We start from the raw sequence: 23971 nt of genomic DNA on the forward strand, positions 1-23971 counted from the left end.
GGTAGTTTCCCTAGCCGCATAGCCGCTAGGGGAAACCTGGTTCAAATTAGGAAGATATTTGGATAAATAAAAGTGTTAATGGTGAGTTCACTGTAAATGTTACGGTCATGTAGTTTGTGTTCGTTTTTTTAGACATATTCGAGGTTCTCCACCACACAAATAAAATCATTCAGTTGGAATCAGACCGGTATGATTTTTTTTCTTTTGTCAACCGAAATGTCCCAGAGTGGCACGAACCACACCTCATCCGACGAGCCATAGCCGCGCAAAACGCCAGCATACCGGCAACGCCACTCGGAGACACACATTTGCGGTATTCCGTTTACATAATAAACCCCGGTTGTTACAAAATGGCGCCCAGAACGTGGGGCCTGAAATATGTCTGTTTAGTTTCAATAGTTTTTAGGATTAGATTGGTTTTCTTTCTGTGAGTTTGTGATAAGCCCCGTAAAGGTAACACAAGAGTCCCTGACGCGTCGCTTTATCGAAGATTCGGTAAGAAACAGTCTGTCATTGATTAGTCACTATGAAGCAGTTAAATTTTACTAGTGTCTTAGTAGTTATTTCCTTGGTGACTTCTAATCGCACTAGTCGTTAGAAATCGTTTCAGATTCCGTATTAATTTATTTAGCTTTTGAATAGGCCTTACCAATATTTTTCAATTTTTCAAGGTTATCCAGCCTCGTTCGTGGAGTCCCATCTAACAGAGCCATGGTGGGCTTGGAGATGCGCTACTAAACGAATGGGAATGGCAAAACTTGTTAGAATTTGGAGCTTGTTGGCAATACCTCCTTTAGGGGATTTTTTTACAAATTTAGTTTTTAGTTTCAATACGCAAAGTAAGAGTAGATTTAAAGTACGGATATACAACTGAGTTCCATTGGTCTGCGACGTGTTTGGCTCCAGGCCAGGATCGTATTGCAATGGCACTCCTCCAGGGATGTCTGTTTCTGCTTCTTATTACATTTTTCATCAATTTTTGTTTTGACAGTAACTCACCATAACCTTGTATTGAAAATTTTGAATCAGGAATTTGACTTTCACTTACCGTTTTTTATCTATTATCCCACCACCGAACGACGCATTACATTGAATTTTATTAGCTTCTTTAGACAATTATTGTCATCATTGCTAGTTATTATTGTTTGTGGATTATTCTCGAAGTATTACCGCATGCTTTAAAAATACTTTGAAATTTCCCTTGTATCTTCAATGATGTATATTGACTTACTTCTTTTCTAATTGCTTGAAAAGGTTTTTCAGTTTTTTGAAATCAGCTAAAAGAAATAGCAATATGCAGACAAGATCGGCCAGTGCAGCAGGTAGACCTATCCTAGGGCATAGTGGGGCAGTACTCACTACCACAGCTGTAACTGTTAGCAATGTCACTACTACAGCCGCCAGCATTCTAACTTCCACATCAAATATTATGACAACCGCTCATAATGTACCCCTTACCACCCATAGTGTCATTACAGGAGCCACAAACGCTCCTCCGTCAGACCTGAACATACCAGCAACTTCCGCCTTGTCATCAGCTGCGCCACCACTTCCCTCCGGCATACAAGAAGCCTCAAACTCTTTTAACACCTCATTATGGTCGCATGGAAGTGTTGCATCTCCAAGTTACAGTGTCTTGACAGGACTGCAAAAACTGCAGAGCAGGCCTGGAATTCCGCCAGCAGATCCAGTAGTCAGTGCAGGGGTCAAAGAGATCATCAACTCGGCCATCGCCTTGTCACAGCTGCAGTACCGTCAGCAAGAAGAAGAGAGGTTGAGAGCTCTTATACCTCGTATTGCCGAAGCCACCAGGTGTTCATTGATAATGGGTAACGATCCAGGAAACAATTTGTTTCCACCATCCCACTTGACGATGTCGGCAGCGACACATGCACCGGACCGCTCCTCGTTGGAGTCAGCCATCGTCACTTCAGCAGCGTTGGCGTCAGGCTTAAGAGCGCAACATTCACATGTGGCCATGGGACATCCACCGCCCTTGTCACAACAATCAAACTTTGGTTATCCTCCAGTTCCGATGGTAAACCCACAACAACCTGTGACGAGTGTACCAGTATCTGCGTTTAACCAGCCACCACCAAATCTTGCAGTACCTCCGCCAAATTTCGCATTGCATTCAGCACGGAGTACGCAGCCACCAGAAAGATTACCGAACAGCTATAACATTAGACAGCCAGGAAATTTACGTGCAGAGCCTTCGGGACGGTGCAATCTCGAAAAATGGGGAGTGCGTTTCGATGGAACGGACAAGACTATGAATGTCCAGGAATTCATTTTTCGAGAAGGAGCGCTCATGAAAGACTACAATTGTCCCGAGGAGGAGTTCGTGACCAAGTTTCACCAGCTGTTAGACCCACCCGCATTAGACTGGTACTGGAATAGCCGGAAGTTCATGCCGTTCCGGACGTGGCGCGAGATAGAGAGAGCACTCTTGATGCAATACCAGCGCTTTGAAAATGAATTTCAAATCCAAATGCAGATCCTTAACCGGCGACAGTTACCGCAGGAGACCTTTGATGAGTTTTACAATGCCGTTCTTAAACTCCGTACTCAGCAAGAGACGCCTTATAAAGAGCAAGAAATGGTTGAAATTATGAGAGGAAATCTTAAGCCAGCCCTTGCCCAGATGATATTTTCGGCGCAAATTCAAGATTTGGGGGAGTTCTATAGACAGGTGAAACGAGCTGAAACCTTAATTGCGAGCCATAGGCAGCAGAGGTATGCCGTGCCCCAGAGAGTTCATGAGCTTGATTGGCAACAAAATGAAGAATTTTCAGCGGAAGTAGGTGCAATATGCGTTACATCTAGATATAGATGCTGGAACTGTGGAGTGATGGGACACAGCTGGATGGAGTGTAGAGAGCCCAGAAAGACTTTTTGTTACAAATGTGGCCAGGAGGGTGTTACCGTTCCAGATTGCACTAGGTGTCAGGGAAACCGGCCCAAGAACCCACCTCAGTCTGGGCAGGTGAGGTCAACCCCAGTCTAAGCCCAGAAAACACAAATATGGTAACTCATGGTAGCTTCTACCAACTAGCCCGAAAAATAAAACTTCTCAATGACCCAGAAGCAAGAATAACTCCAAATATCGTGAAGCAAGATTTAATTAGGGAAAAGATCCGAAATAGCCTACACCAAGCCTACCTAAGAAATGAAAAATCATACAATATGCGGAGTCGCCTTGTCAAATTCATTCCAGGACAAGAGGTTTTCCGTAGAAGTTTTAAGCAGAGCGATTTTAAAAGTAATTACAATGCCAAACTTGTTAAGAAATTTTTTAGATGTCGTATAGTTAAACCTGTTGGAAATTGCCTTTACGAGGTCGAAGATCTTAAAGGTAATCCTATTCGCATTTTCCACGCCAAGGATTTGAAACAGTAATATCCTCAACTTTGATTACATTTAGCCCACATTTATTTAAAATTTTAAAGAGTCGAATAGTTTAGAAAAAGGCTTTAAAATTGGATTTTAAATTTGCTCGTTCTAAAGTTCTTTTCAGTATTACCTTATTCACAGTAATGAAAATTTTAAACATTAAATTTTAAACTGAAGTTTTTCAAGAATATATTTTTTTATTAGAATATAGAAAGTTCATTGTACTATCCCTGTAGTTCGCTCAGAATGAATTAACCTGAATTACTAGCGATATTCGGGGACTAAAGTGACATTGCTGCTGGCCAACAATTTCTCAACCGAATCAGAAATAAAAAAAAAATAGTAGAAACGCAAGACAGACCAAGATATATTTTGAATTAGCTGCGATACGAAATTTCAAAACTCACCGATTTCAATTTCCATTCACTTCTGTTTCCATTTGATCAATATATTTTTAGTAATTTTTATAGGTTTCAATTTTCACAATTTTTCCCCTCCATCATCCACCTTTTCTACATTTCTTTTCTTTTTTTAATAATTATTTTTCTAAACTCTCAATTCACATTCACCATCATCAACCTTTTCTTCATTTCTTTTTTTTTTTTTTAATAATTATTTTTCTTAACTCTCAATTCCCTTTTGTTTTGGTTTCGATATTCACAATATTTTGACTTTTTTCTTCTTCTTCTTTTTCTTTTTCCTTCTTTTTTTGTTCTTCTTCTTTTTTTTCACCCACATAACTCACTCACGGCGAATTAATGATTGATCTTCACTTTTTTGAATGAGTGTATTTTTTTCTATTACCTATTGTAAATGCATCTCATTCATTCAGCCACTAGTTGCGCCACACACACATACACATGCATATAATTTTTTCCGTTAGCTTTCGAAGGTCAGGAATATTCCCATGCCTTTTTTTGCTTTCAATTTATTTTTGCCATTGACTTATTCCTTTTCATAAAACATTTTGTAATAAATATTTTAATATATATTTTAATTTTTTTGGCATATTCTTTATCAAACCCCACAATATAATTGCCTTGCAATATTTGCTCACACACACTCACTGTTTGTAATTGCGTGGTTAATTTTTCATTCACTTTTTTACACTTTTCACACACAAAACACTACATCATCAATTACACGACGCGAGAAGTTTAATTAAACACTTTTTCTTATCCACTAAAAATATTTTACACTGTACTTATCTTTATTCTATCAATTTTCGACGACACCGAGAATCACACAGATTTGCATGTACTCATCGACATCCAATTAGAATTACAATAAACGACGCTAACGCCGGTTGCCATTCATAAAAGTCAGTTTCATTCAATGACAGTTTAGATTTGACTAAATACTTACAGCGCGACGCCTTGCGTACGTCGTATACATCATTTACACCATGCGTAAGACTTCAGTCAAAGCGTGATGAATTAAAACTTCATAAGTTAACAATATTGGTGTATGAAAAATTGGAAAGTTGTTGATAGAGTTGGCAGATCGAGAAGGCTTAGAGTTGCCAAATAAAGATTCCTGTTGTAGGTAACGCATATTAAGCAGATTTGTATCTAAATTAATGTATCAAATGTCGCACTTTTTCCCTCCTATCCCTTGATAAGAATATCGGCAGGATAGTTGGCTTTGTGGGGTGCGTCTTATAGAGGGTTAAGTCTAAAAATGAGTAAATAAAAACAAGTAAAAAACATTAAGTTCGGCCGGGCCAAACTTTTAATACCCTCCACCTTAGGGTAAAAGAAACATTAGAAGAAATGTGGCAAAAACCATAAAAATGCCGAATATCGGGAGGTACCGTTATATGGGGGCTATGTCAAATCATGGACCCATTCATGCAATGTTTCGCCACCGAAGCTGGAACCTTTTATGACCAACAAATACCAATTTTCAGACAAATCCGTGAAAAAATGTGGCGCAAATCTTCAAAATACCGAATATCGGAAGGTACCTTTATATGGGGCTATACGACAACGTGGACCTATACATGCAATGTTTTGCCACACGCTCAGGGACCCGTTATGACCTACAAATACAAATTTCCAGACAAATCCGTGAAAAAATGTGGCATAAATTATCAAAATACCGAATATCGGGAGGTACCGTTATATGGGGACTATACCAGAACGTGGACCGATATATCTCATTTTCAATACCAACCATCCTAGACACAATGCAAATAGCTCTGCTAAATTTTGGCGCTCTACGTCAAATAATGTGGGCTGTATCGTGATTTCAACAGACAGACAGACAGACGGACAGACAGACAGACAGACGGACATCATTAAATCGACTTAGAATTTTATGCTGATCATGAATATATATACTTTATGGGGTCAAAGACGAATATTTAAGGATGTTACAAACGGAATGACAAAGTTAATATACCCTCCTTTCCAAGGTGGAGGGTATAAAAAGAAGAAGAATAATAATATTGCCAACTAGCTGCAAAAACAGCTGTTTTGTTGCAATCACATCCAGAAATGTCAAGACGGAGGGGAAGAACAACAAAGGAAAAGAAGGATGACAATCCGAAATTTCCAGGCAAATTTTCGCAGGAAAATAGGCCCTATTTTTGATTTGCACTGGTAAGAAGATTGGATGTGTGGCTCCAGCCAACCGACAACAGCAAGACCAACAAGAAAACCCGAATTGTTATTTTTCTTTTAACATTTATTAAAATTTCCTTTCTGCTTTTAAACAAAAAAAGGAATTTAAAGAAATATTAAAAATAATTAATTAAAGGAAAAAAACTAAACCCAAACAAAGTTTAAACAAACTATACAAATATCAAAACAAAAAAAAAAAAAAAATAAGAAATCATCTTAAAATTAACCTCGGGAGCCACACCAACACCATCCAATCCAACGTGGGAGGCGCAGATTTGCGGCTTTGTCACTCTGGCAAGCCCTTGGTATTCCCATAGACATTGTACCTTTTACTTGGACGGCAGGACGGACGACAGCAAACAAATTAGATTCCACGAACATTACATAGCAAGAAAAGAGAAAAATAGAAAAAGTCAATAGAAGGGACAACAAGCAGTTATGTTTAGAGTCTACTTACCACAATGGGTACAGGATTCCACTCAGGGTTGTGCTCAAGCCAGGGTTAGGAATATTGTTTTGTCCTACTTCGGCGAATATTTGTACGGCCCCAATTTGCCTTGTTTGACTTTTTCTAAAAAAAAAAATAAAGTGATGTCGTAAAAAGGTTCTGGAATGTAATTACAACGCTAACACCATAAACTTGAACTTTTTACTTATACATTGGGAAGAGCCACCTCCAGATAAAGCCTAAACTACATTTATCAGCCGCCAGATATTTCCTGAAAGGAAAGAAATTGCCTGAAAGAAAAGAAATTTCCTGAAAAGAAAGACATTTCCTGAAAAGAAAGAAATTACCTGAAAGAAAAGAAATTTCCTGAAAAGAAAGAAATTGCCTGAAAAGAAAGAAATTGCCGGAAAGATAAGAAATTTCCTAAAAAGAAAGAGGGTGCCTGAAAAGAAAGAGATTTCCTGGAAAGAAAGTGAAAGAAAGAAAAATGAATTATTATTAGATTGCCTGAAACGAAGAGAGATTAAAGAATATTAAGGAATTACTGAATTAATGAAATAAAAAAATCATTTTTTGTACGATGTATTTTGTTTTGATCTTATTCTTGTTGTCCATATAATTTTTACTAAAGATCCTTTGTTAAGCTTGAGTATGAATAAATTTGTGGAATTTAAACTGAAAACAATGTCTTCGGCTTAAAACTGTTTAAAAAGGTGGTAGGGATGAGATAGAGGGGTAAGTGAAGGTTTCGAATATGGGGCACCCTGTGGATAGGGGTGTCATGGTGAGAGGTAATCTCGGTGGGTGGGTAGTTTCCCTAGCCGGATAGCCGCTAGGGGAAACCTGGTTCAAATTAGGAAGATATTTGGATAAATAAAAGTGTTAATAATGAGTTCACTGTAAATGTTACGGTCATGTAGTTTTTGTTCGTTTTTTTTTTTTAGACATATTCTAGGTTCTCCACCACATAAATAAAATCATTCAGTTGGAGTCAGACCGGTATGAATTTTTTTCTTTTGTCAACCGAAATGTCCCAGAGTGGCAAGAACCACACCTCATCCGACGAGCCATAGCCACGCAAAACGCCAGCATACCGGCAACGCCACTCGAAGACACACATTTGCGGTATTCCGTTTACATAATAAACCCCGGTTGTTACATATGACTGCCTCTAATATTTTATGTTTGAGCTATGTAGGAGCTCCTGCGAAACTACGTGCCGAAGCCCCTGTGAAACAAGTTTTTCCAGACAACGATTTTTTTAGTCGGAGGACAAAAGATAATTAAAACAGGTAAAAAATTAAGTTCGTCCGGACCGAACTTTAATGTTAAAAGTATCTGAATTCAAGTTTTTTCCTGCAGAAAAGGCCGTTCCAACAGCTTTCTAAAACGCTATTACTTGGCCAAATCGATCATGGAAATTTAGAGAAAAATTGATTTTTCTTATTTTTCAAAAGTTATCAACTGTGCGAAAACTAAAAATAGTGCAAGCTCATGGAATAGCACGTTGGAAAGCCCATGAGGTGTACTTTCAATATATAAACACTCCTGAAAGATTAATCGTGCATTTTTTTTTAATATTTTTCCTAAAATCAAGTTTTTTCTAGAGGGAAACATAAATGGCCCACTGTGCAGCAATAAAAAATAGTGCACGCTTAAGACTGGTACTGCAGGAAAGGCCGTTCCAAGAGTTTTCTAAATCGCTATTACTTGCAGAATTGAACTAAAAATTGTGCAACCTTTAAGAAAAGACAGACTTTCAAGATCTGAAAGAATATTCGGACAGATTTATATATTAATATATGTTAAATGTTATGTCAAATATAATATTTTAATTTAATTTTCGACAGAAAACGCCATTCAACATTATATCTATCATTCGTAATTTTAACGAATGAAAAATTTTCAAATTACATTAAAATTTTCGAATTTGAATTTTGAAATGTCGTAATTTATTTTTTCGACACAAAATTAATAAAGGAAAATTGGAAATAAAAGAGGCAATATTTTCAAAATAATTGTATAGACGGATAAGTTTTTGACAAGTGATTCCCCAACCGAATTTAAAACAGAAAAATACAAAAATATATGTTGAACATCAATATTTATACAAAAGGTTCAGAACATTAATGAAAATTTTTAAATAAAAGATAAAATAAATCTTTGAATTGAAAACAATATTTTCCCCTATTATCATTAATACGAATTTCATGTACTTTCGTACAAATTTTATAAAAATCAACAAGCAAAAAATTTGACAAAAAAAAGGTTTTTCTCGATAGTCTGGTAATGTGCCATTCATTTAGGCATGTGAAAAATATTCGAGGGAACAAAGTATAATCCACAGTACAATAATAAGGAAAGGTAGAGCTCCCAGCTAATAACAATTTGTTTTCTAAGTGTGGCCGACTTCTCCCAAATTTGTGTATGTATTTGTTTGTAAAATAAATGATTGGAAGAAACTTATATTGCTGGACCCGCATTAATAATATTAACCAGATTTGCCATGGAATTGAAATATTGAACACTTAGGGTCATATTTATGAGAGAACATCCAGGCATTTCATTCATCTTTCATCTTTATTTGACTCATTTTAAAAATGGACAAAAAATTTCAATAAATGAAAACAACTTGTTGCCTATAAATTTGAATAATTCTGACAGGTAGCGGGTATAGCCTTAAGGCTGTATTTCTGTAGTTTTACGAAGCTGTTCTACCTCCTTATTGTACCATGCGCACATTACCAAACTATCGATAACATCGATGTTTGTCTCGATAGTCTGGTAATGTGCAGTACATGTAGACATATGAAAAATATTCGAGGGATCAATGTATAATCTGCTTACATTACCAAACTATCGTTAACATCGATGTTGGAGGGAAATATTGTAATTGTTGATTTGAATTGAAGAACAAGACACCAGAAGCTTGGATAGGTATACATTTTTGTGAATTTTTATTGTTTAATTTGAATAAAATTCTTCACCTTTTCAGACAGAAACACTAATTGTATTGCCATGGATGGGAGAAAAGCTCTTGCCTTGAATGAAAGCCGACAAGAAAATGAAAATTGGATAATAAAAACAAAATGCGAAATATGCATCGGATTCTCTTCAAATTTTACGCATTCCAATATTGATGACACATGATCGTTGTGAAAATGGGATATATGTTCAACCTCCTCCACAACGAGTCAGCATTTTGAATAACAAAGCGGTAATAAAAATTTATATTTATCACTCATTTTTAGAAACAATTTATTTGGCATTACAAATTTCACACAAAAATTGTGTATTAACACTAGCATAGTAAAATTTAAAACAGGCTTCACAAACGGATCGAGTACAACTGCAAAATATATTTGAGTGTGAACCCTAACGATCGCAATGGAAGCAAATAGTTTTGGTTGGGTCACTATAAATACTCCACAATTATAGGAATCAACCTGATAGTCATGTGGTAATAAATTTGTAGTCCAGCTACGAACATTGTATTTATTTTTAAATATGTTAAAGAAAATATTTGTCAATTTTACATGATTTGCTCTTTTCCTAGAGTTTAAGTAGTGAAGTACTTTATTTTTTGTATGAAGGTAAATTAGTGTATAGTGTATTGAATGTAATATTGGGATAAATTTTTTTATACCCTCCACCATACTATGGAGGGTATATTAACTTTGTCATTCCATTTGAAACTCCTCGAAATACTCATGTCAGACCCAACAAAGTATATATATATTCTTGATCAGCGTAAAATTCTAAGTCGATTTAGCCATGTCCGTCTGTCTCTCCACCATACTATGGAGGGTATATTAACTTTGTCATTCCATTTGAAACTCCTCGAAATACTCATGTCAGACCCAACAAAGTATATATATATTCTTGATCAGCGTAAAATTCTAAGTCGATTTAGCCATGTCCGTCTGTCTGTCTGTCTGTTGTAATCACGCTATCTTTCGAAAGAATTGAGATAGAAGGCTAAAATTTTGCACACGTGTTTATTTTTCAAGTAGGCAGGTTAAGTTTGTAAATGGGCCATGTAGGTTCTCGTTTTCATATAGCCCCCATATAACGGTACCTCCCGATATTCGGTATATTGATGATATTAGCGACATTATTCACCGGAATCGTTTCAACTTTGGTATTTGAGATTCGAAATAGATACTACAGCCTATGACAGAAAATTATCTGGGCAGGTCCACGTCTTTGTATAGCCCCCATATAACGGTACCTCCCGATATTCGGTATTTTGATGATATTAGCGACATTATTTATCGGAATTGTTTCAAATTACGTATTTAGAGTTCGTAATGGGAACTACAGTCTGTGACAGAAAAATGTCTATGCAGGTCCAGGTCTTCGTATAGCCCCCATATAACGGTACCTCCCAAAATTCGGTATTCTGATGATTTCAGCGCCATTATTCAACGGAATTCTTTCAAATTACGTATTTAGAGTTCGTAATTGGAACTACAGTCTGTGACAGAAAAATGTCTATGCAGGTCCAGGTCTTCGCACAGCTCCGATATAATGGTACCTCCCTATATACGATATTTTGATGATTTAAGCTACATTATTCACCGATTATTTCAAGTTTCGAATTTGAATATGGTAATGGCTAATTTCCAAATTCGTTCCAAATGGTGGAGGGTATTCAAAGTTTGGCCCGGCCGAACTTACTGCTTTTTAACTTGTTCATACTTATCTAATGGGAGAGGAATATATCTTGAACTGTAAAATATTGTTTCACCTTCGTGAGAAGCCGTAGAGAATGACTTCCTATCTTGGTCGCGGTGTGTTAATATTGTTAAAAATATATCAACAATGCTATTAAATAACATTTCTGCATTTCGCAAACTTTTAATCTCCTTTTAAATACTCCTCAATAAATGTAAAAAATGGCAAAGGCAATTTATTTAATGATTTAACTGAAAGTGTCTTATTCTTTTTAGTTTTGTTTGTGCATAAATATAAGCATTCTGTGTATATGTAGTAGCGCAAATATTTCTGGTCTTTTTCAATAATCTATTTTTAATTATATTGAAGTATGTTTCTGCGGGGCTGTTCGCTATACGCTATGCTCGTATTTTCGCTATCAACAAAACGACACATTAAGTTGGACCATAAGGGTTTTAATATAGTTTTAGCAAAGTCTTCATTAAAATATGCATTCGTTTTTCCTCCGTCCCTGATATTTTTTTCGTCACAATATAATTATAATGCTCGTACATAAAAAGGACTTTTTTTATATAAGGAAAGTGGTTTGTTCTTAGAGCTGGTATTGTTTACATTAGACGTTTCAATAGTCGAACATTCCAAAGTAGAATTTTCTGCAAAAGATTTTTCAATTCCTGAAGGTGCAGCATTCTCCGCTCCGAGTGCAGAAGTATCAACTACCGAAGCATCAGCAGTCTCACTATTGACAATCAAATCATCAATGCCACAGTCTTCTTTTGGAATAATATGTTCAAGGGCAGGATTTCCTTTTTCAATTGACTCTAAAGACTTTAATGTCTCCTTCACAATTTTGGAATTTGACGGACTAAGTAACAGAATGAATATATTTTAAACCCGTGCATAAAATTGGGAAAGATCACTGATATTAATGGCTACATAAATTTGCCATCTTAGAAACTTGACAATGTCCTCATTGAAATTGCATTTCTTAATGTCGGTTACGACAACCTTCATAAAATGTGCACAGCATAATTTGACAATTGTATATGATGGTCGTCTATTTGTCAAACTATTAGCATAGCAACACTGCAAATATCTGTCCACAGTGCATATATTATGTCTTTTATTGAATGTTATCAGAATTGCATTTATGCTCGCTTGTCTCCAGTCCGTACAGAAACTTTTTGCAATTGGCCATGTTATTTGATGTTTATGAGAATATGTTTCAATATATTGCAAAAATCGTACGACGTCTCCAGTGAAATTACTACTCAGAAATGCCTCAGCGATTGGAATCACAAAACCTCTTTTAGTGCCCCCGTTTTCTGTGATATGTGCTAACATGTTATACAATTAAGTTGGCTTGGATGTTTTGTCGAATTTTCGTAAAATACTTGAAGTATTATCAAGGAATAATGTATTTCTACTTAATTGCATTATTCATTCTTCTTTTATTTTCGTTAATTGTGACTGTTCCTTTGTAAATAAATACACATCTTGGATTGAAGCATATTGTATGTATTCATCCCAATTTTTGTCCCTTTGTTGTTTAATAAGGTCGTAAAATTTGTCTTTGTCGCGATCATGTTAACTAATTGCCTCTCCTTTTATTTTTCTTGCGGCTTCCTGGGTTAATAAGTTTTGGTTGTTACCCAGATCCCATAAAGTTTCTTTCATTTGATATATTTTCCTATCAACCCAGGTGGGTGGCCAGTATGCGTTCTACACCACGTACTTGATGTGGTATTTCTATATCAGTCGGTGTACTACTTCTCCTTGTGTCGAAAAATAGTCGAACTTCTTACTCTCGCCTGTGTATACTTTGAATTTATATTTTCCACGTCCGTAATTATGGTACACACAATTGGCATACATGTTGATTATATTATTTTTATTTATACGTGTATTATAATAATTTAACGGACACACATTATTAATAACTTTAAATTTTTGACATACCAGGTCTTGAATTTATTTTATAAATATTTTCGAATCAATATTTGAAATATTGGTCAAATACACTTCTTCGCTATTTAAGATAATAATTTTACCGCCTAATATTAAGCTATTACTATCCGAAGATTTTGATTTAACGCTTTTTACTTCTACGTTAAGAACCGCGTCTAGTTTCATTTTCTTTCTCACTACTTTATACTCCTCAAGAACAACATCTGTATTCGATGTAACATCGATAATATTACCACATTGTGTGGAGCCTAAAATATCAGTTTTATCGATGGTTGTTGTGTTCCTTTCTCCATCGTTGACGTAAATTAGATCGCAAAGTACTTTCTGGAAAAATATTGCTGAAAGTTTCTTTTATCCGGAACGTTTAAATCTACTACTTTACACTCCTCAAGAACGATGTCTGCATTCGATTTAACGTCGGTTACATTGTCACATAGGGTAGAACTTAATATACCGGTTTTGTTAAAGTTTTTAGTGTTTCCTCTTCTTTATTGTCTGCATGACATTCGGGTAAATTTGTTTCAAGCATACTTTCAGGAGCATTAGAGGTAGTTACATTATTTTCTATTTGAGCGTCCACACTATTACATACAGAACCCTTACCATTATCCAAACTATTTGGAGGATTGGAGAAAGTGAAGTACTTTTCTTTGATGAGTTCGTAGATATTTTTGTCAATGAAGACCAAAATATTGAATATAGTGATAAATTCAATATTTTGGTCTTCATTGAAAAAAATATCTACGAACTCATCAAAGGAAAGTACTTCACTTTTATGATTTCTTATATTGAATTGTATTTTCATTTCCCAATACCATAATATTTTTGTTGCTTGATTCGATATTAATAGTAACAAATTCGTTAGATGTTATACCCATGTTGGTATTCATGTTTTCATCAACTATGTTTGGTTTTTTAATACTATGTACCTGTTTAACTATAGCATTTTCCGCAGAAAGGTTTTTTGAATTATCAGGTATCTCATTAGGATATTCTGTTGATCTATTATCGGCGGGAAATCCAAAATGGCGAATTATTTCCTCGTAACTATCCATTAGATTGTTCTTGAAACATAATGTTTTTGTATTTTGTAGCAAATCATGGAATGTTAAATTTTCTGAATCCTAAAAAGATTAATTTTGTAGAAATCAATACGTTATAATTATTGTTAATTTTTCCGTATTTAACGTTATGTACTATAATAGATTGGTAATAATTTTTACCATATGTTTCCCAAATTCAAATTGGTTGTGACTGGTCAATATTAGGGGTAACGATTCACAAAAATGAATTTTAGTTAAAATGTTCTACTTCATGGACTGTTAAGTATTGACAGTTTGAAATACCAAATTTAAAACATCTTCGATGAAAAATGTCAATATATTCATCAAAATGCGGAATATTAATTGCAATAATTCTTATTCATGTATACAAAAAAAGCATGTGCATTGTGCAAGTTTGCAAGAAAAATCCGAAACTGCACAGCGATAGAAGTTTCATCGATACTTTATGCGACTGTGAACGCATCAGATAGAAAATAGTTTCATTAAGAGGCGTATCAACATAACATGGAAACAATTTGCTTTAGAATTGTGACAAATATTCGAATCAATTGTCAGTAAATATTTATATTACAATATTATTCATCGCATGGAAAGTTTGTAGTACTTACTGCAGCTTTAAAACGAAGGAATGCTCGCATTCTTTGTTCTCTGCTGTCACAAATAATTTTACCGTAGCCCAATATGCGTGGATAAGTTAAGTTGCACTTATTTAGCTTTTTGAATAATTCTGCATACAGAGTGTTGTCACTTAACTTCTTAAAACTATATATAGACTCCCCTTCCTTTTACAATTAAGAAAGAAAAGCCTACATATATAACAAAATAATTTTCTGAGTATTGCCTTGTTAAGGCGAAGATCATATGTTTTATGATTTAAGTGTTTGTTTTCTCTTTCGAGACGAGCTAATGATCTGAAATTTGCAGTGAAAAGGAAAGCCAGATAGACACTATCACACACTCACCACTATGCGACGCGTTTCGCCGTTGGTTAAGCGTCTCATCAGGCATATTTGATGTGGATGATGGCTTACAAGGGCCGTTCTCTGGAAAGTAGTATATATTTCGAACTTATTGCAAATAAGCATATGCGAATTATACACTAGAAACTCTCCAGGTTCGACTCAAGTTCTATTGGCAGATCTTTTTTTCACAGCAACGTTTTTTGTAAGCCATCATCCACATCAAATATGCCTGATGAGCCGCTTAACCAACGGCGAAACGCGTCGCATAGTGGTGAGTGTGTGATAGTGTCTATCTGGCTTTCCTTTTCACTGCAAATTTCAGATCATTAGCTCGTCTCGAAAGAGAAAACAAACACTTAAATCATAAAACATATGATCTTCGCCTTAACAAGGCAAAACTCAAAAATTCAGCCGAGCCTGGCTGTGGGATTTGAACCGCGGACCTCTGTGTGCAGCCAACTAGAAGTTGCCGTCTCTACGTTCAGAGCCATTAACCCGTCTTCCTAAAGCAGCACTAAAACAAGTGTATGCATTGGAAGCAATGTAGTTGTTGTGGACAAAAAATCCATCACTACAAAAAACGAAAAACGTTTCTGTGAAAAAAAGATCTGCCAATAGAACTTGAGTCGAACCTGGAGAGTTTCTAGTGTATAATTCGCATATGCTAATTTGCAATAAGTTCGAAATATATACTACTTTCCAGAGAACGGCCCTTGTAAGCCATCATCCACATCAAATATGCCTGATGAGCCGCTTAACCAACGGCGAAACGCGTCGCATAGTGGTGAGTGTGTGATAGTGTCTATCTGGCTTTCCTTTTCACTGCAAATTTCAGATCATTAGCTCGTCTCGAAAGAGAAAACAAACACTTAAATCATAAAACATATGATCTTCGCCTTAACAAGGCAAAACTCAAAAATTCAGCCGAGCCTGGCTGTGGGATTTGAACCGCGGACCTCTGTGTGCAGCCAACTAGAAGTTGCCGTCTCTACGTTCAGAGCCATTAACCCGTCTTCCTAAAGCAGCACTAAAACAAGTGTATGCATTGGAAGCAATGTAGTTGTTGTGGACAAAAAATCCATCACTACAAAAACAAAACGTTGCTGTGAAAAAGATCTGCCAATAGAACTTGAGTCGAACCTGGAGAATTTCTAGTGTATAATTCGCATATGCTAATTTGCAATAAGTTCGAAATATATACTACTTTCCAGAGAACGGCCCTTGTAAGCCATCATCCACATCAAATATGCCTGATGAGCCGCTTAACCAACGGCGAAACGCGTCGCATAGTGGTGAGTGTGTGGTAGTGTCTATCTGGCTTTCCTTTTCACTGCAAATTTCAGATCATTAGCTCGTCTCGAAAGAGAAAACAAACACTTAAAAAATAATTTTCTTTTAACGTTTAACATTTTTGCTTTTCGTTTTCGAAACAAACTGAAAAATAAATGTCAACGCTGCACTTTAATTTAGAAGCCGATATGTGTAATAATTACGGTGTCGTTAACTTTATAAGTTATTTGAAAAGCGTATTTAACGTAAAACAACATATAGTCAATATGTTCATAAATTAAAAAACAAAGCAACATTAAAAGTAAAAATATTAATTTAATTAAAGCTGCAAGTTATGTCCGATGTATAGATGCCTTTTCTTAATATTATAATTTTTTAAGAGTTCATTACATCTTACGTACCCTTAGGGCCCTACATTAACATATAATTATGATAAATGTGTTTGTGTATGTGTAAGTTGTACATTATATAGTATTTAATAAAATATCATAAATATAAACGTTAGACGTAAACGTCTGTGCGAAAAACAATTTAAGACGTTACAACAATCGGGTACTTATTTTATCGCCGTCAGCAAACACCAAAAGGTTAACGGAGTTTGGCAAAAGAAAGCTAAAAAGTTTAAGTGAAGCCTCAACAAAATAATAAGAATTCGTGAAACTCCTTTGTATTCGTTCATTTAAAAAATGGTAAGTTTTGTATAATAATATTTTAAAAAAACCTGTATTATATAATCTGTTTTTGGCAATATCTAGTATCCATTTAAGATACCGCTAAATTTACAAGTTAGCGTGGCTCCAGGTAACAGGAGAAAAAATCAGTTTCTCCAAAGGCAGAGACTAATAAGAAAATTCGAAAAAAATCGAGGCATTAAAAAGGCAACTGCCGGATACGCGCAACAGGCAAGAACGTTATGGCCATCCATGGCCGAATACTCACAGCAGACAAGAACGTTATGGCCCACAACATTCGCATTATAATCAAGTGCAACAATACCGCTGCAAACAATATCCAGAACCAACATTCCAGCAACACTTTCAGCAGTTTGTGCCATAGTACTTTCCATCAAATTTTTTTTGCAACATTCCAACCTAATTTTGTCCACACTCCACAACAGCCGATGCATTTACAGGCACAACAACACCACATAGTGCAGACTCAGCAACAGCAAGTGCATATACAGCACCAGCATTTGCAACAACGCCAACAGCCAGTGGCACAACATTTTCAGCCACTGCTGTCGGAACACACAAACCGCCACTATGTACAAATCCAACAACAGCCAATTTCACATCATATCCAGCACCAGCAGTCTCAACAACACCAACAGCCAGTGGCACTACATTTTCAGCCACAGCTGTCGCAACATACAAACCACCACTTTATAGAAATTCAACAACAGCCAGTTTTACATCATATTCAGCAACAACAGGAAGAACAAAATCACCAATCCGTATATGTTCAACAACAGCCATAGCCACAACGAAAGCGTTATCCACTACAACCCTCGTCTTTTAATCATTTACCTACCGAATTGGAGAATCTCAATTTGAGGCAGAGTAAAGACAGTGATCGCGTAACGGGTGTGGAATCAAGCTATGAAAATGAGGAAAATGATGAAGTTGGTACATCATAAGGTTTTCTATAAAAGAGAGTTTTTTTGTTTTTGAATTAATCTATTTTTTAGTTTTTTTTTTTACATATGTTTTTACATCGATTCTTAAGTTTGCGTTTTTCTTATTTTTTTACTACAATTAGTAATCGTTTTTTCGTTTTAATAAGTTTAATTATGTTAGATATAAATATTTTTTAAGATACGATATATATATATTATAACTCGTAATTTGCCCTCTATTTTCATTTTAAAATAAGAGCTATTATAAGTAGATAATACTAATTTGGTTCTACAGAGGTTGTTATAAAGTGTACACTAATTTGATTTTCTACACTGTTGCGAAGTCTTAAAAAATACAAAATGTACAAATCGGTTTGGTATATCAAATTGAAAAAATTGTGTGCAATATAAAAAACAAGTTAAAAAGTATCAGCCGGTTCTATCGACAGATGTATACCCTCAGACAATGTGCGTTTACTCAAATACATATTTCGACATGATTGACTTGGAAAGGTTCCGAAAGAATGGGCCAATATTATCCTTACAACGTTCCAGATTTTGACTTTTTGTCTGTTCCAAACCCAGCAATCATTTACTGGTTTTTGCTTTTTTTCAATACCTTAAAGGAAAATTAGTTATCTTATTAAATAGTTTTAAATCATTGCATCTCTGTAACAGAGCATACATTGACTACTTCCTTTACTACATATAAGATGATTGTCAGTAAATATTTATATAACAATCTTATTCATCACATGGAAAGTTTGTAGTACTTACTGCAGCTTTAAAACGAGAGAAAACTCGCTTTCTTTGTTCTCTGCTGTCGCAAATAATTTACCGTAGCTCAATGTGCGTGGATAAGTTAAGTTGCTTATTTAGCTATTCGAATAATTCTGCATACAGAGTGTTGTCACTTAACTTCCTAAAACTATCTATAGACTGTCCCTTCCTTTTATAATTTAGAAAGAAAAGCCTACATATATAACAAAATAATTTTCTTTTAACGTTTAACATTTTTGCTTTTCGTTTTCGAAACAAACTGAAAAATAAATGTCGACGCTGCACTTCAATTTAGACGCCGATATGTGTAATTACGGTGCCGTTAACTTTATAAGTTATTTGAAAAGTGTATTTAACGTAAAACAACATATAGTCAATATGTTCATAAATTAAAAAACAAAGCAACATTAAAAGTAAAAATATTAATTTAATTAAAGCTGCAAGTTATGTCCGATGTATAGATGCCTTTTCTTAATATTATAATTTTTTTAGGAGTTCATTTCATCTTACAAACCCTTAGGGCCCTACATTAACATATAATTATGATAAATGTGTTTGTGTATGTGTGAGTTGTACATTATATAGTATTTAATAAAATATCATAAATATAAACGTTAGACGTAAACGTCTGTGCGAAAAACAATTTAAGACGTTACAACAATCGGGTACTTATTTTATCGCCGTCAGCAAACACCAAAAGGTTAACGGAGTTTGGCAAAAGAAAGCTAAAAAGTTTAAGTGAAGCCTCAACAAAATAATAAGAATTCGTGAAACTCCTTTGTATTCGTTCATTTAAAAAATGGTAAGTTTTGTATAATAATATTTTAAAAAAACCTGTATTATATAATCTGTTTTTGGCAATATCTAGTATCCATTTAAGATACCGCTAAATTTACAAGTTAGCGTGGCTCCAGGTAACAAGAGAAAAAATCAGTTTCTCCAAAGGCAGAGACTAATAAGAAAATTCGAAAAAAATCGAGGCTATAAAAAGGCAACAGCCGGATACGCGCAACAGGCAAGAACGTTATGGCCATCCATGGCCGAATACTCACAGCAGACAAGAATGTTATGGCCCACAACATTTGCATTATAATCAAGTGCAACAATACCGCTGCAAACAATATCCAGAACCAACATTCCAGCAACACTTTCAGCAGTTTGTGCCACAGTACTTTCCATCAAATTTTTTTGCAACATTCCAACCTAATTTTGTCCACACTCCACAACAGCCGATGCATTTACAGGCACAACAACACCACATAGTGCAGGCTCACCTACAGCAAGTGCATATACAGCACCAGCATTTGCAACAACACCAACAGCCAGTGGCACAACATTTTCAGCCACTGCTGTCGGAACACACAAACCGCCACTATGTACAAATCCAACAACAGCCAGTTTCACATCATATCCAGCACCAGCAGTCTCAACAACACCAACAGCCAGTGGCACTACATTTTCAGCCACAGCTGTCGCAACATACAAACCACCACTTTATAGAAATTCAACAACAGCCAGTTTTACATCATATTCAGCAACAACAGGAAGAACAAAATCACCAATCCGTATATGTTCAACAACAGCCATAGCCACAACGAAAGCGTTATCCACTACAACCCTCGTCTTTTAATCATTTACCTACCGAATTGGAGAATCTCAATTTGAGGCAGAGTAAAGACAGTGATCGCGTAACGGGTGTGGAATCAAGCTATGAAAATGAGGAAAATGATGAAGTTGGTACATCATAAGGTTTTCTATAAAAGAGAGTTTTTTTGTTTTTGAATTAATCTATTTTTTAGTTTTTTTTTTTTTTACATATGTTTTTACATCGATTCTTAAGTTTGCGTTTTTCTTATTTTTTTACTACAATTAGTAATCGTTTTTTCGTTTTAATAAGTTTAATTATGTTAGATATAAATATTTTTTAAGATACGATATATATATATTATAACTCGTAATTTGCCCTCTATTTTCATTTTAAAATAAGAGCTATTATAAGTAGATAATACTAATTTGGTTCTACAGAGGTTGTTATAAAGTGTACACTAATTTGATTTTCTACACTGTTGCGAAGTCTTAAAAAATACAAAATGTACAAATCGGTTTGGTATATCAAATTGAAAAAATTGTGTGCAAAATAAAAAACAAGTTAAAAAGTATCAGCCGGTTCTATCGACAGATGTATACCCTCAGACAATGTGCGTTTACTCAAATACATATTTCGACATGATTGACTTGGAAAGGTTCCGAAAGAATGGGCCAATATTATCCTTACAACGTTCCAGATTTTGACTTTTTGTCTGTTCCAAACCCAGCAATCATTTACTGGTTTTTGCTTTTTTTCAATACCTTAAAGGAAAATTAGTTATCTTATTAAATAGTTTTAAATCATTGCATCTCTGTAACAGAGCATACATTGACTACTTCCTTTACTACATATAAGATGATTGTCAGTAAATATTTATATAACAATCTTATTCATCACATGGAAAGTTTGTAGTACTTACTGCAGCTTTAAAACGAGAGAAAACTCGCTTTCTTTGTTCTCTGCTGTCGCAAATAATTTTACCGTAGCTCAATGTGCGTGGATAAGTTAAGTTGCTTATTTAGCTATTCGAATAATTCTGCATACAGAGTGTTGTCACTTAACTTCCTAAAACTATCTATAGACTGTCCCTTCCTTTTATAATTTAGAAAGAAAAGCCTACATATATAACAAAATAATTTTCTTTTAACGTTTAACATTTTTGCTTTTCGTTTTCGAAACAAACTGAAAAATAAATGTCGACGCTGCACTTCAATTTAGACGCCGATATGTGTAATTACGGTGCCGTTAACTTTATAAGTTATTTGAAAAGTGTATTTAACGTAAAACAACATATAGTCAATATGTTCATAAATTAAAAAACAAAGCAACATTAAAAGTAAAAATATTAATTTAATTAAAGCTGCAAGTTATGTCCGATGTATAGATGCCTTTTCTTAATATTATAATTTTTTTAGGAGTTCATTTCATCTTACAAACCCTTAGGGCCCTACATTAACATATAATTATGATAAATGTGTTTGTGTATGTGTGAGTTGTACATTATATAGTATTTAATAAAATATCATAAATATAAACGTTAGACGTAAACGTCTGTGCGAAAAACAATTTAAGACGTTACAACAATCGGGTACTTATTTTATCGCCGTCAGCAAACACCAAAAGGTTAACGGAGTTTGGCAAAAGAAAGCTAAAAAGTTTAAGTGAAGCCTCAACAAAATAATAAGAATTCGTGAAACTCCTTTGTATTCGTTCATTTAAAAAATGGTAAGTTTTGTATAATAATATTTTAAAAAAACCTGTATTATATAATCTGTTTTTGGCAATATCTAGTATCCATTTAAGATACCGCTAAATTTACAAGTTAGCGTGGCTCCAGGTAACAGGAGAAAAAATCAGTTTCTCCAAAGGCAGAGACTAATAAGAAAATTCGAAAAAAATCGAGGCATTAAAAAGGCAACTGCCGGATACGCGCAACAGGCAAGAACGTTATGGCCATCCATGGCCGAATACTCACAGCAGACAAGAACGTTATGGCCCACAACATTCGCATTATAATCAAGTGCAACAATACCGCTGCAAACAATATCCAGAACCAACATTCCAGCAACACTTTCAGCAGTTTGTGCCATAGTACTTTCCATCAAATTTTTTTTGCAACATTCCAACCTAATTTTGTCCACACTCCACAACAGCCGATGCATTTACAGGCACAACAACACCACATAGTGCAGACTCACCAACAGCAAGTGCATATACAGCACCAGCATTTGCAACAACGCCAACAGCCAGTGGCACAACATTTTCAGCCACAGCTGTCGGAACACACAAACCGCCACTATGTACAAATCCAACAACAGCCAGTTTCACATCATATCCAGCACCAGCAGTCTCAACAACACGAACAGCCAGTGGCACTACATTTTCAGCCACAGCTGTCGCAACATACAAACCACCACTTTATAGAAATTCAACAACAGCCAGTTTTACATCATATTCAGCAACAACAGGAAGAACAAAATCACCAATCCGTATATGTTCAACAACAGCCATAGCCACAACGAAAGCGTTATCCACTACAACCCTCGTCTTTTAATCATTTATCTACCGAATTGGAGAATCTCAATTTGAGGCAGAGTAAAGACAGTGATCGCGTAACAGGTGTGGAATCAAGCCATGAAAATGAGGAAAATTATGAAGGTGGTACATCATAAGGTTTTCTATAGAAGCGAGTTTTTTTTTTTGAATTAATCTATTTTTTAGTTTTTTTACATATGTTTTACATCGATTTTTAAGTTTGCGTTTTTCTTATTTTTTTACTACAATTAGTAATAGTTTCTTCGTGTTAATAAGATTAATTATGTTATCAGAGGTATTATAAGTAGAGAATACTCATTTCGTTCTACAGAGGTTAATATAAAGTGTACACTAAAGTGTACACTAATTTTCTACACTGTTGCGAAAATACTTAAAAAATACAAAATGTACAATTCGATTTGGTATATCAAATTGAAAAAAATTGTGTGCAATATAAAAAACAAGCTAAAAAGTATCAGTCGGTTCTATCGACAGATGTATACCCTCAGTCAATTTCCGTTTACTCAAATACATATTTCGACATGCTAGACTTGGAAAGGTTCCGAAAGAATGGACCAATATTATCCTTACAACGTTCCAAATTTGGACTTTTTGTCTGTTCCATACCCAGCAATCATTTACTGGTTTTTGCTTTTTCTTCAATACCTTAAAGGAAAATTAGTTATCTTATTAAATAGTTTTAAATCCTTCCGTTTCTGTAACAGAGCATACATTGACTACTTCCTTTACTACATATAAGATATGTGATAATTTTCGAAAATGTTGAAATGTACTGGATGTAACATACATAGTTGGCCGAAGTGTCCCACCTCATCCAATATCGATAAGAATAGTGCAAAATTTAAAGAAAAATGAACATTTATTTTCAATTTTATGCTTATATTTATAGATTTAATTTTTTTTGTGGTGGAGATAGCGAATGGCTGATAAATCTTATATTCACATCAGTAGTGGGATTCTCTCAGTTTTTGAGTTACTGACAAAAATCTTTAACTTCGAAAACCAA

The 23971-nt window shown here is 35.0% G+C and overlaps 1 protein-coding gene across 1 annotated transcript; it reads left to right on the forward strand.

Moving 5' to 3' along the window:
* Nucleotides 1–1294: 1294 nt before the first annotated feature.
* Nucleotides 1295–23081, forward strand: LOC131806262 (uncharacterized). Its single transcript, XM_059130225.1, has 7 exons — nt 1295–2800; nt 17544–17879; nt 17967–18047; nt 20051–20386; nt 20474–20554; nt 22563–22898; nt 22986–23081. The coding sequence occupies exons 1-7, from the start codon at nt 1295–1297 to the stop codon at nt 23079–23081; spliced, it is 2772 nt and encodes a 923-aa protein (XP_058986208.1).
* Nucleotides 23082–23971: the final 890 nt, after the last annotated feature.

The sequence above is a fragment of the Musca domestica genome, unplaced genomic scaffold, assembly GCF_030504385.1.
Source record: "Musca domestica strain aabys unplaced genomic scaffold, Musca_domestica.polishedcontigs.V.1.1 7, whole genome shotgun sequence".
Taxonomy (NCBI): Eukaryota; Metazoa; Arthropoda; class Insecta; order Diptera; family Muscidae; genus Musca; species Musca domestica.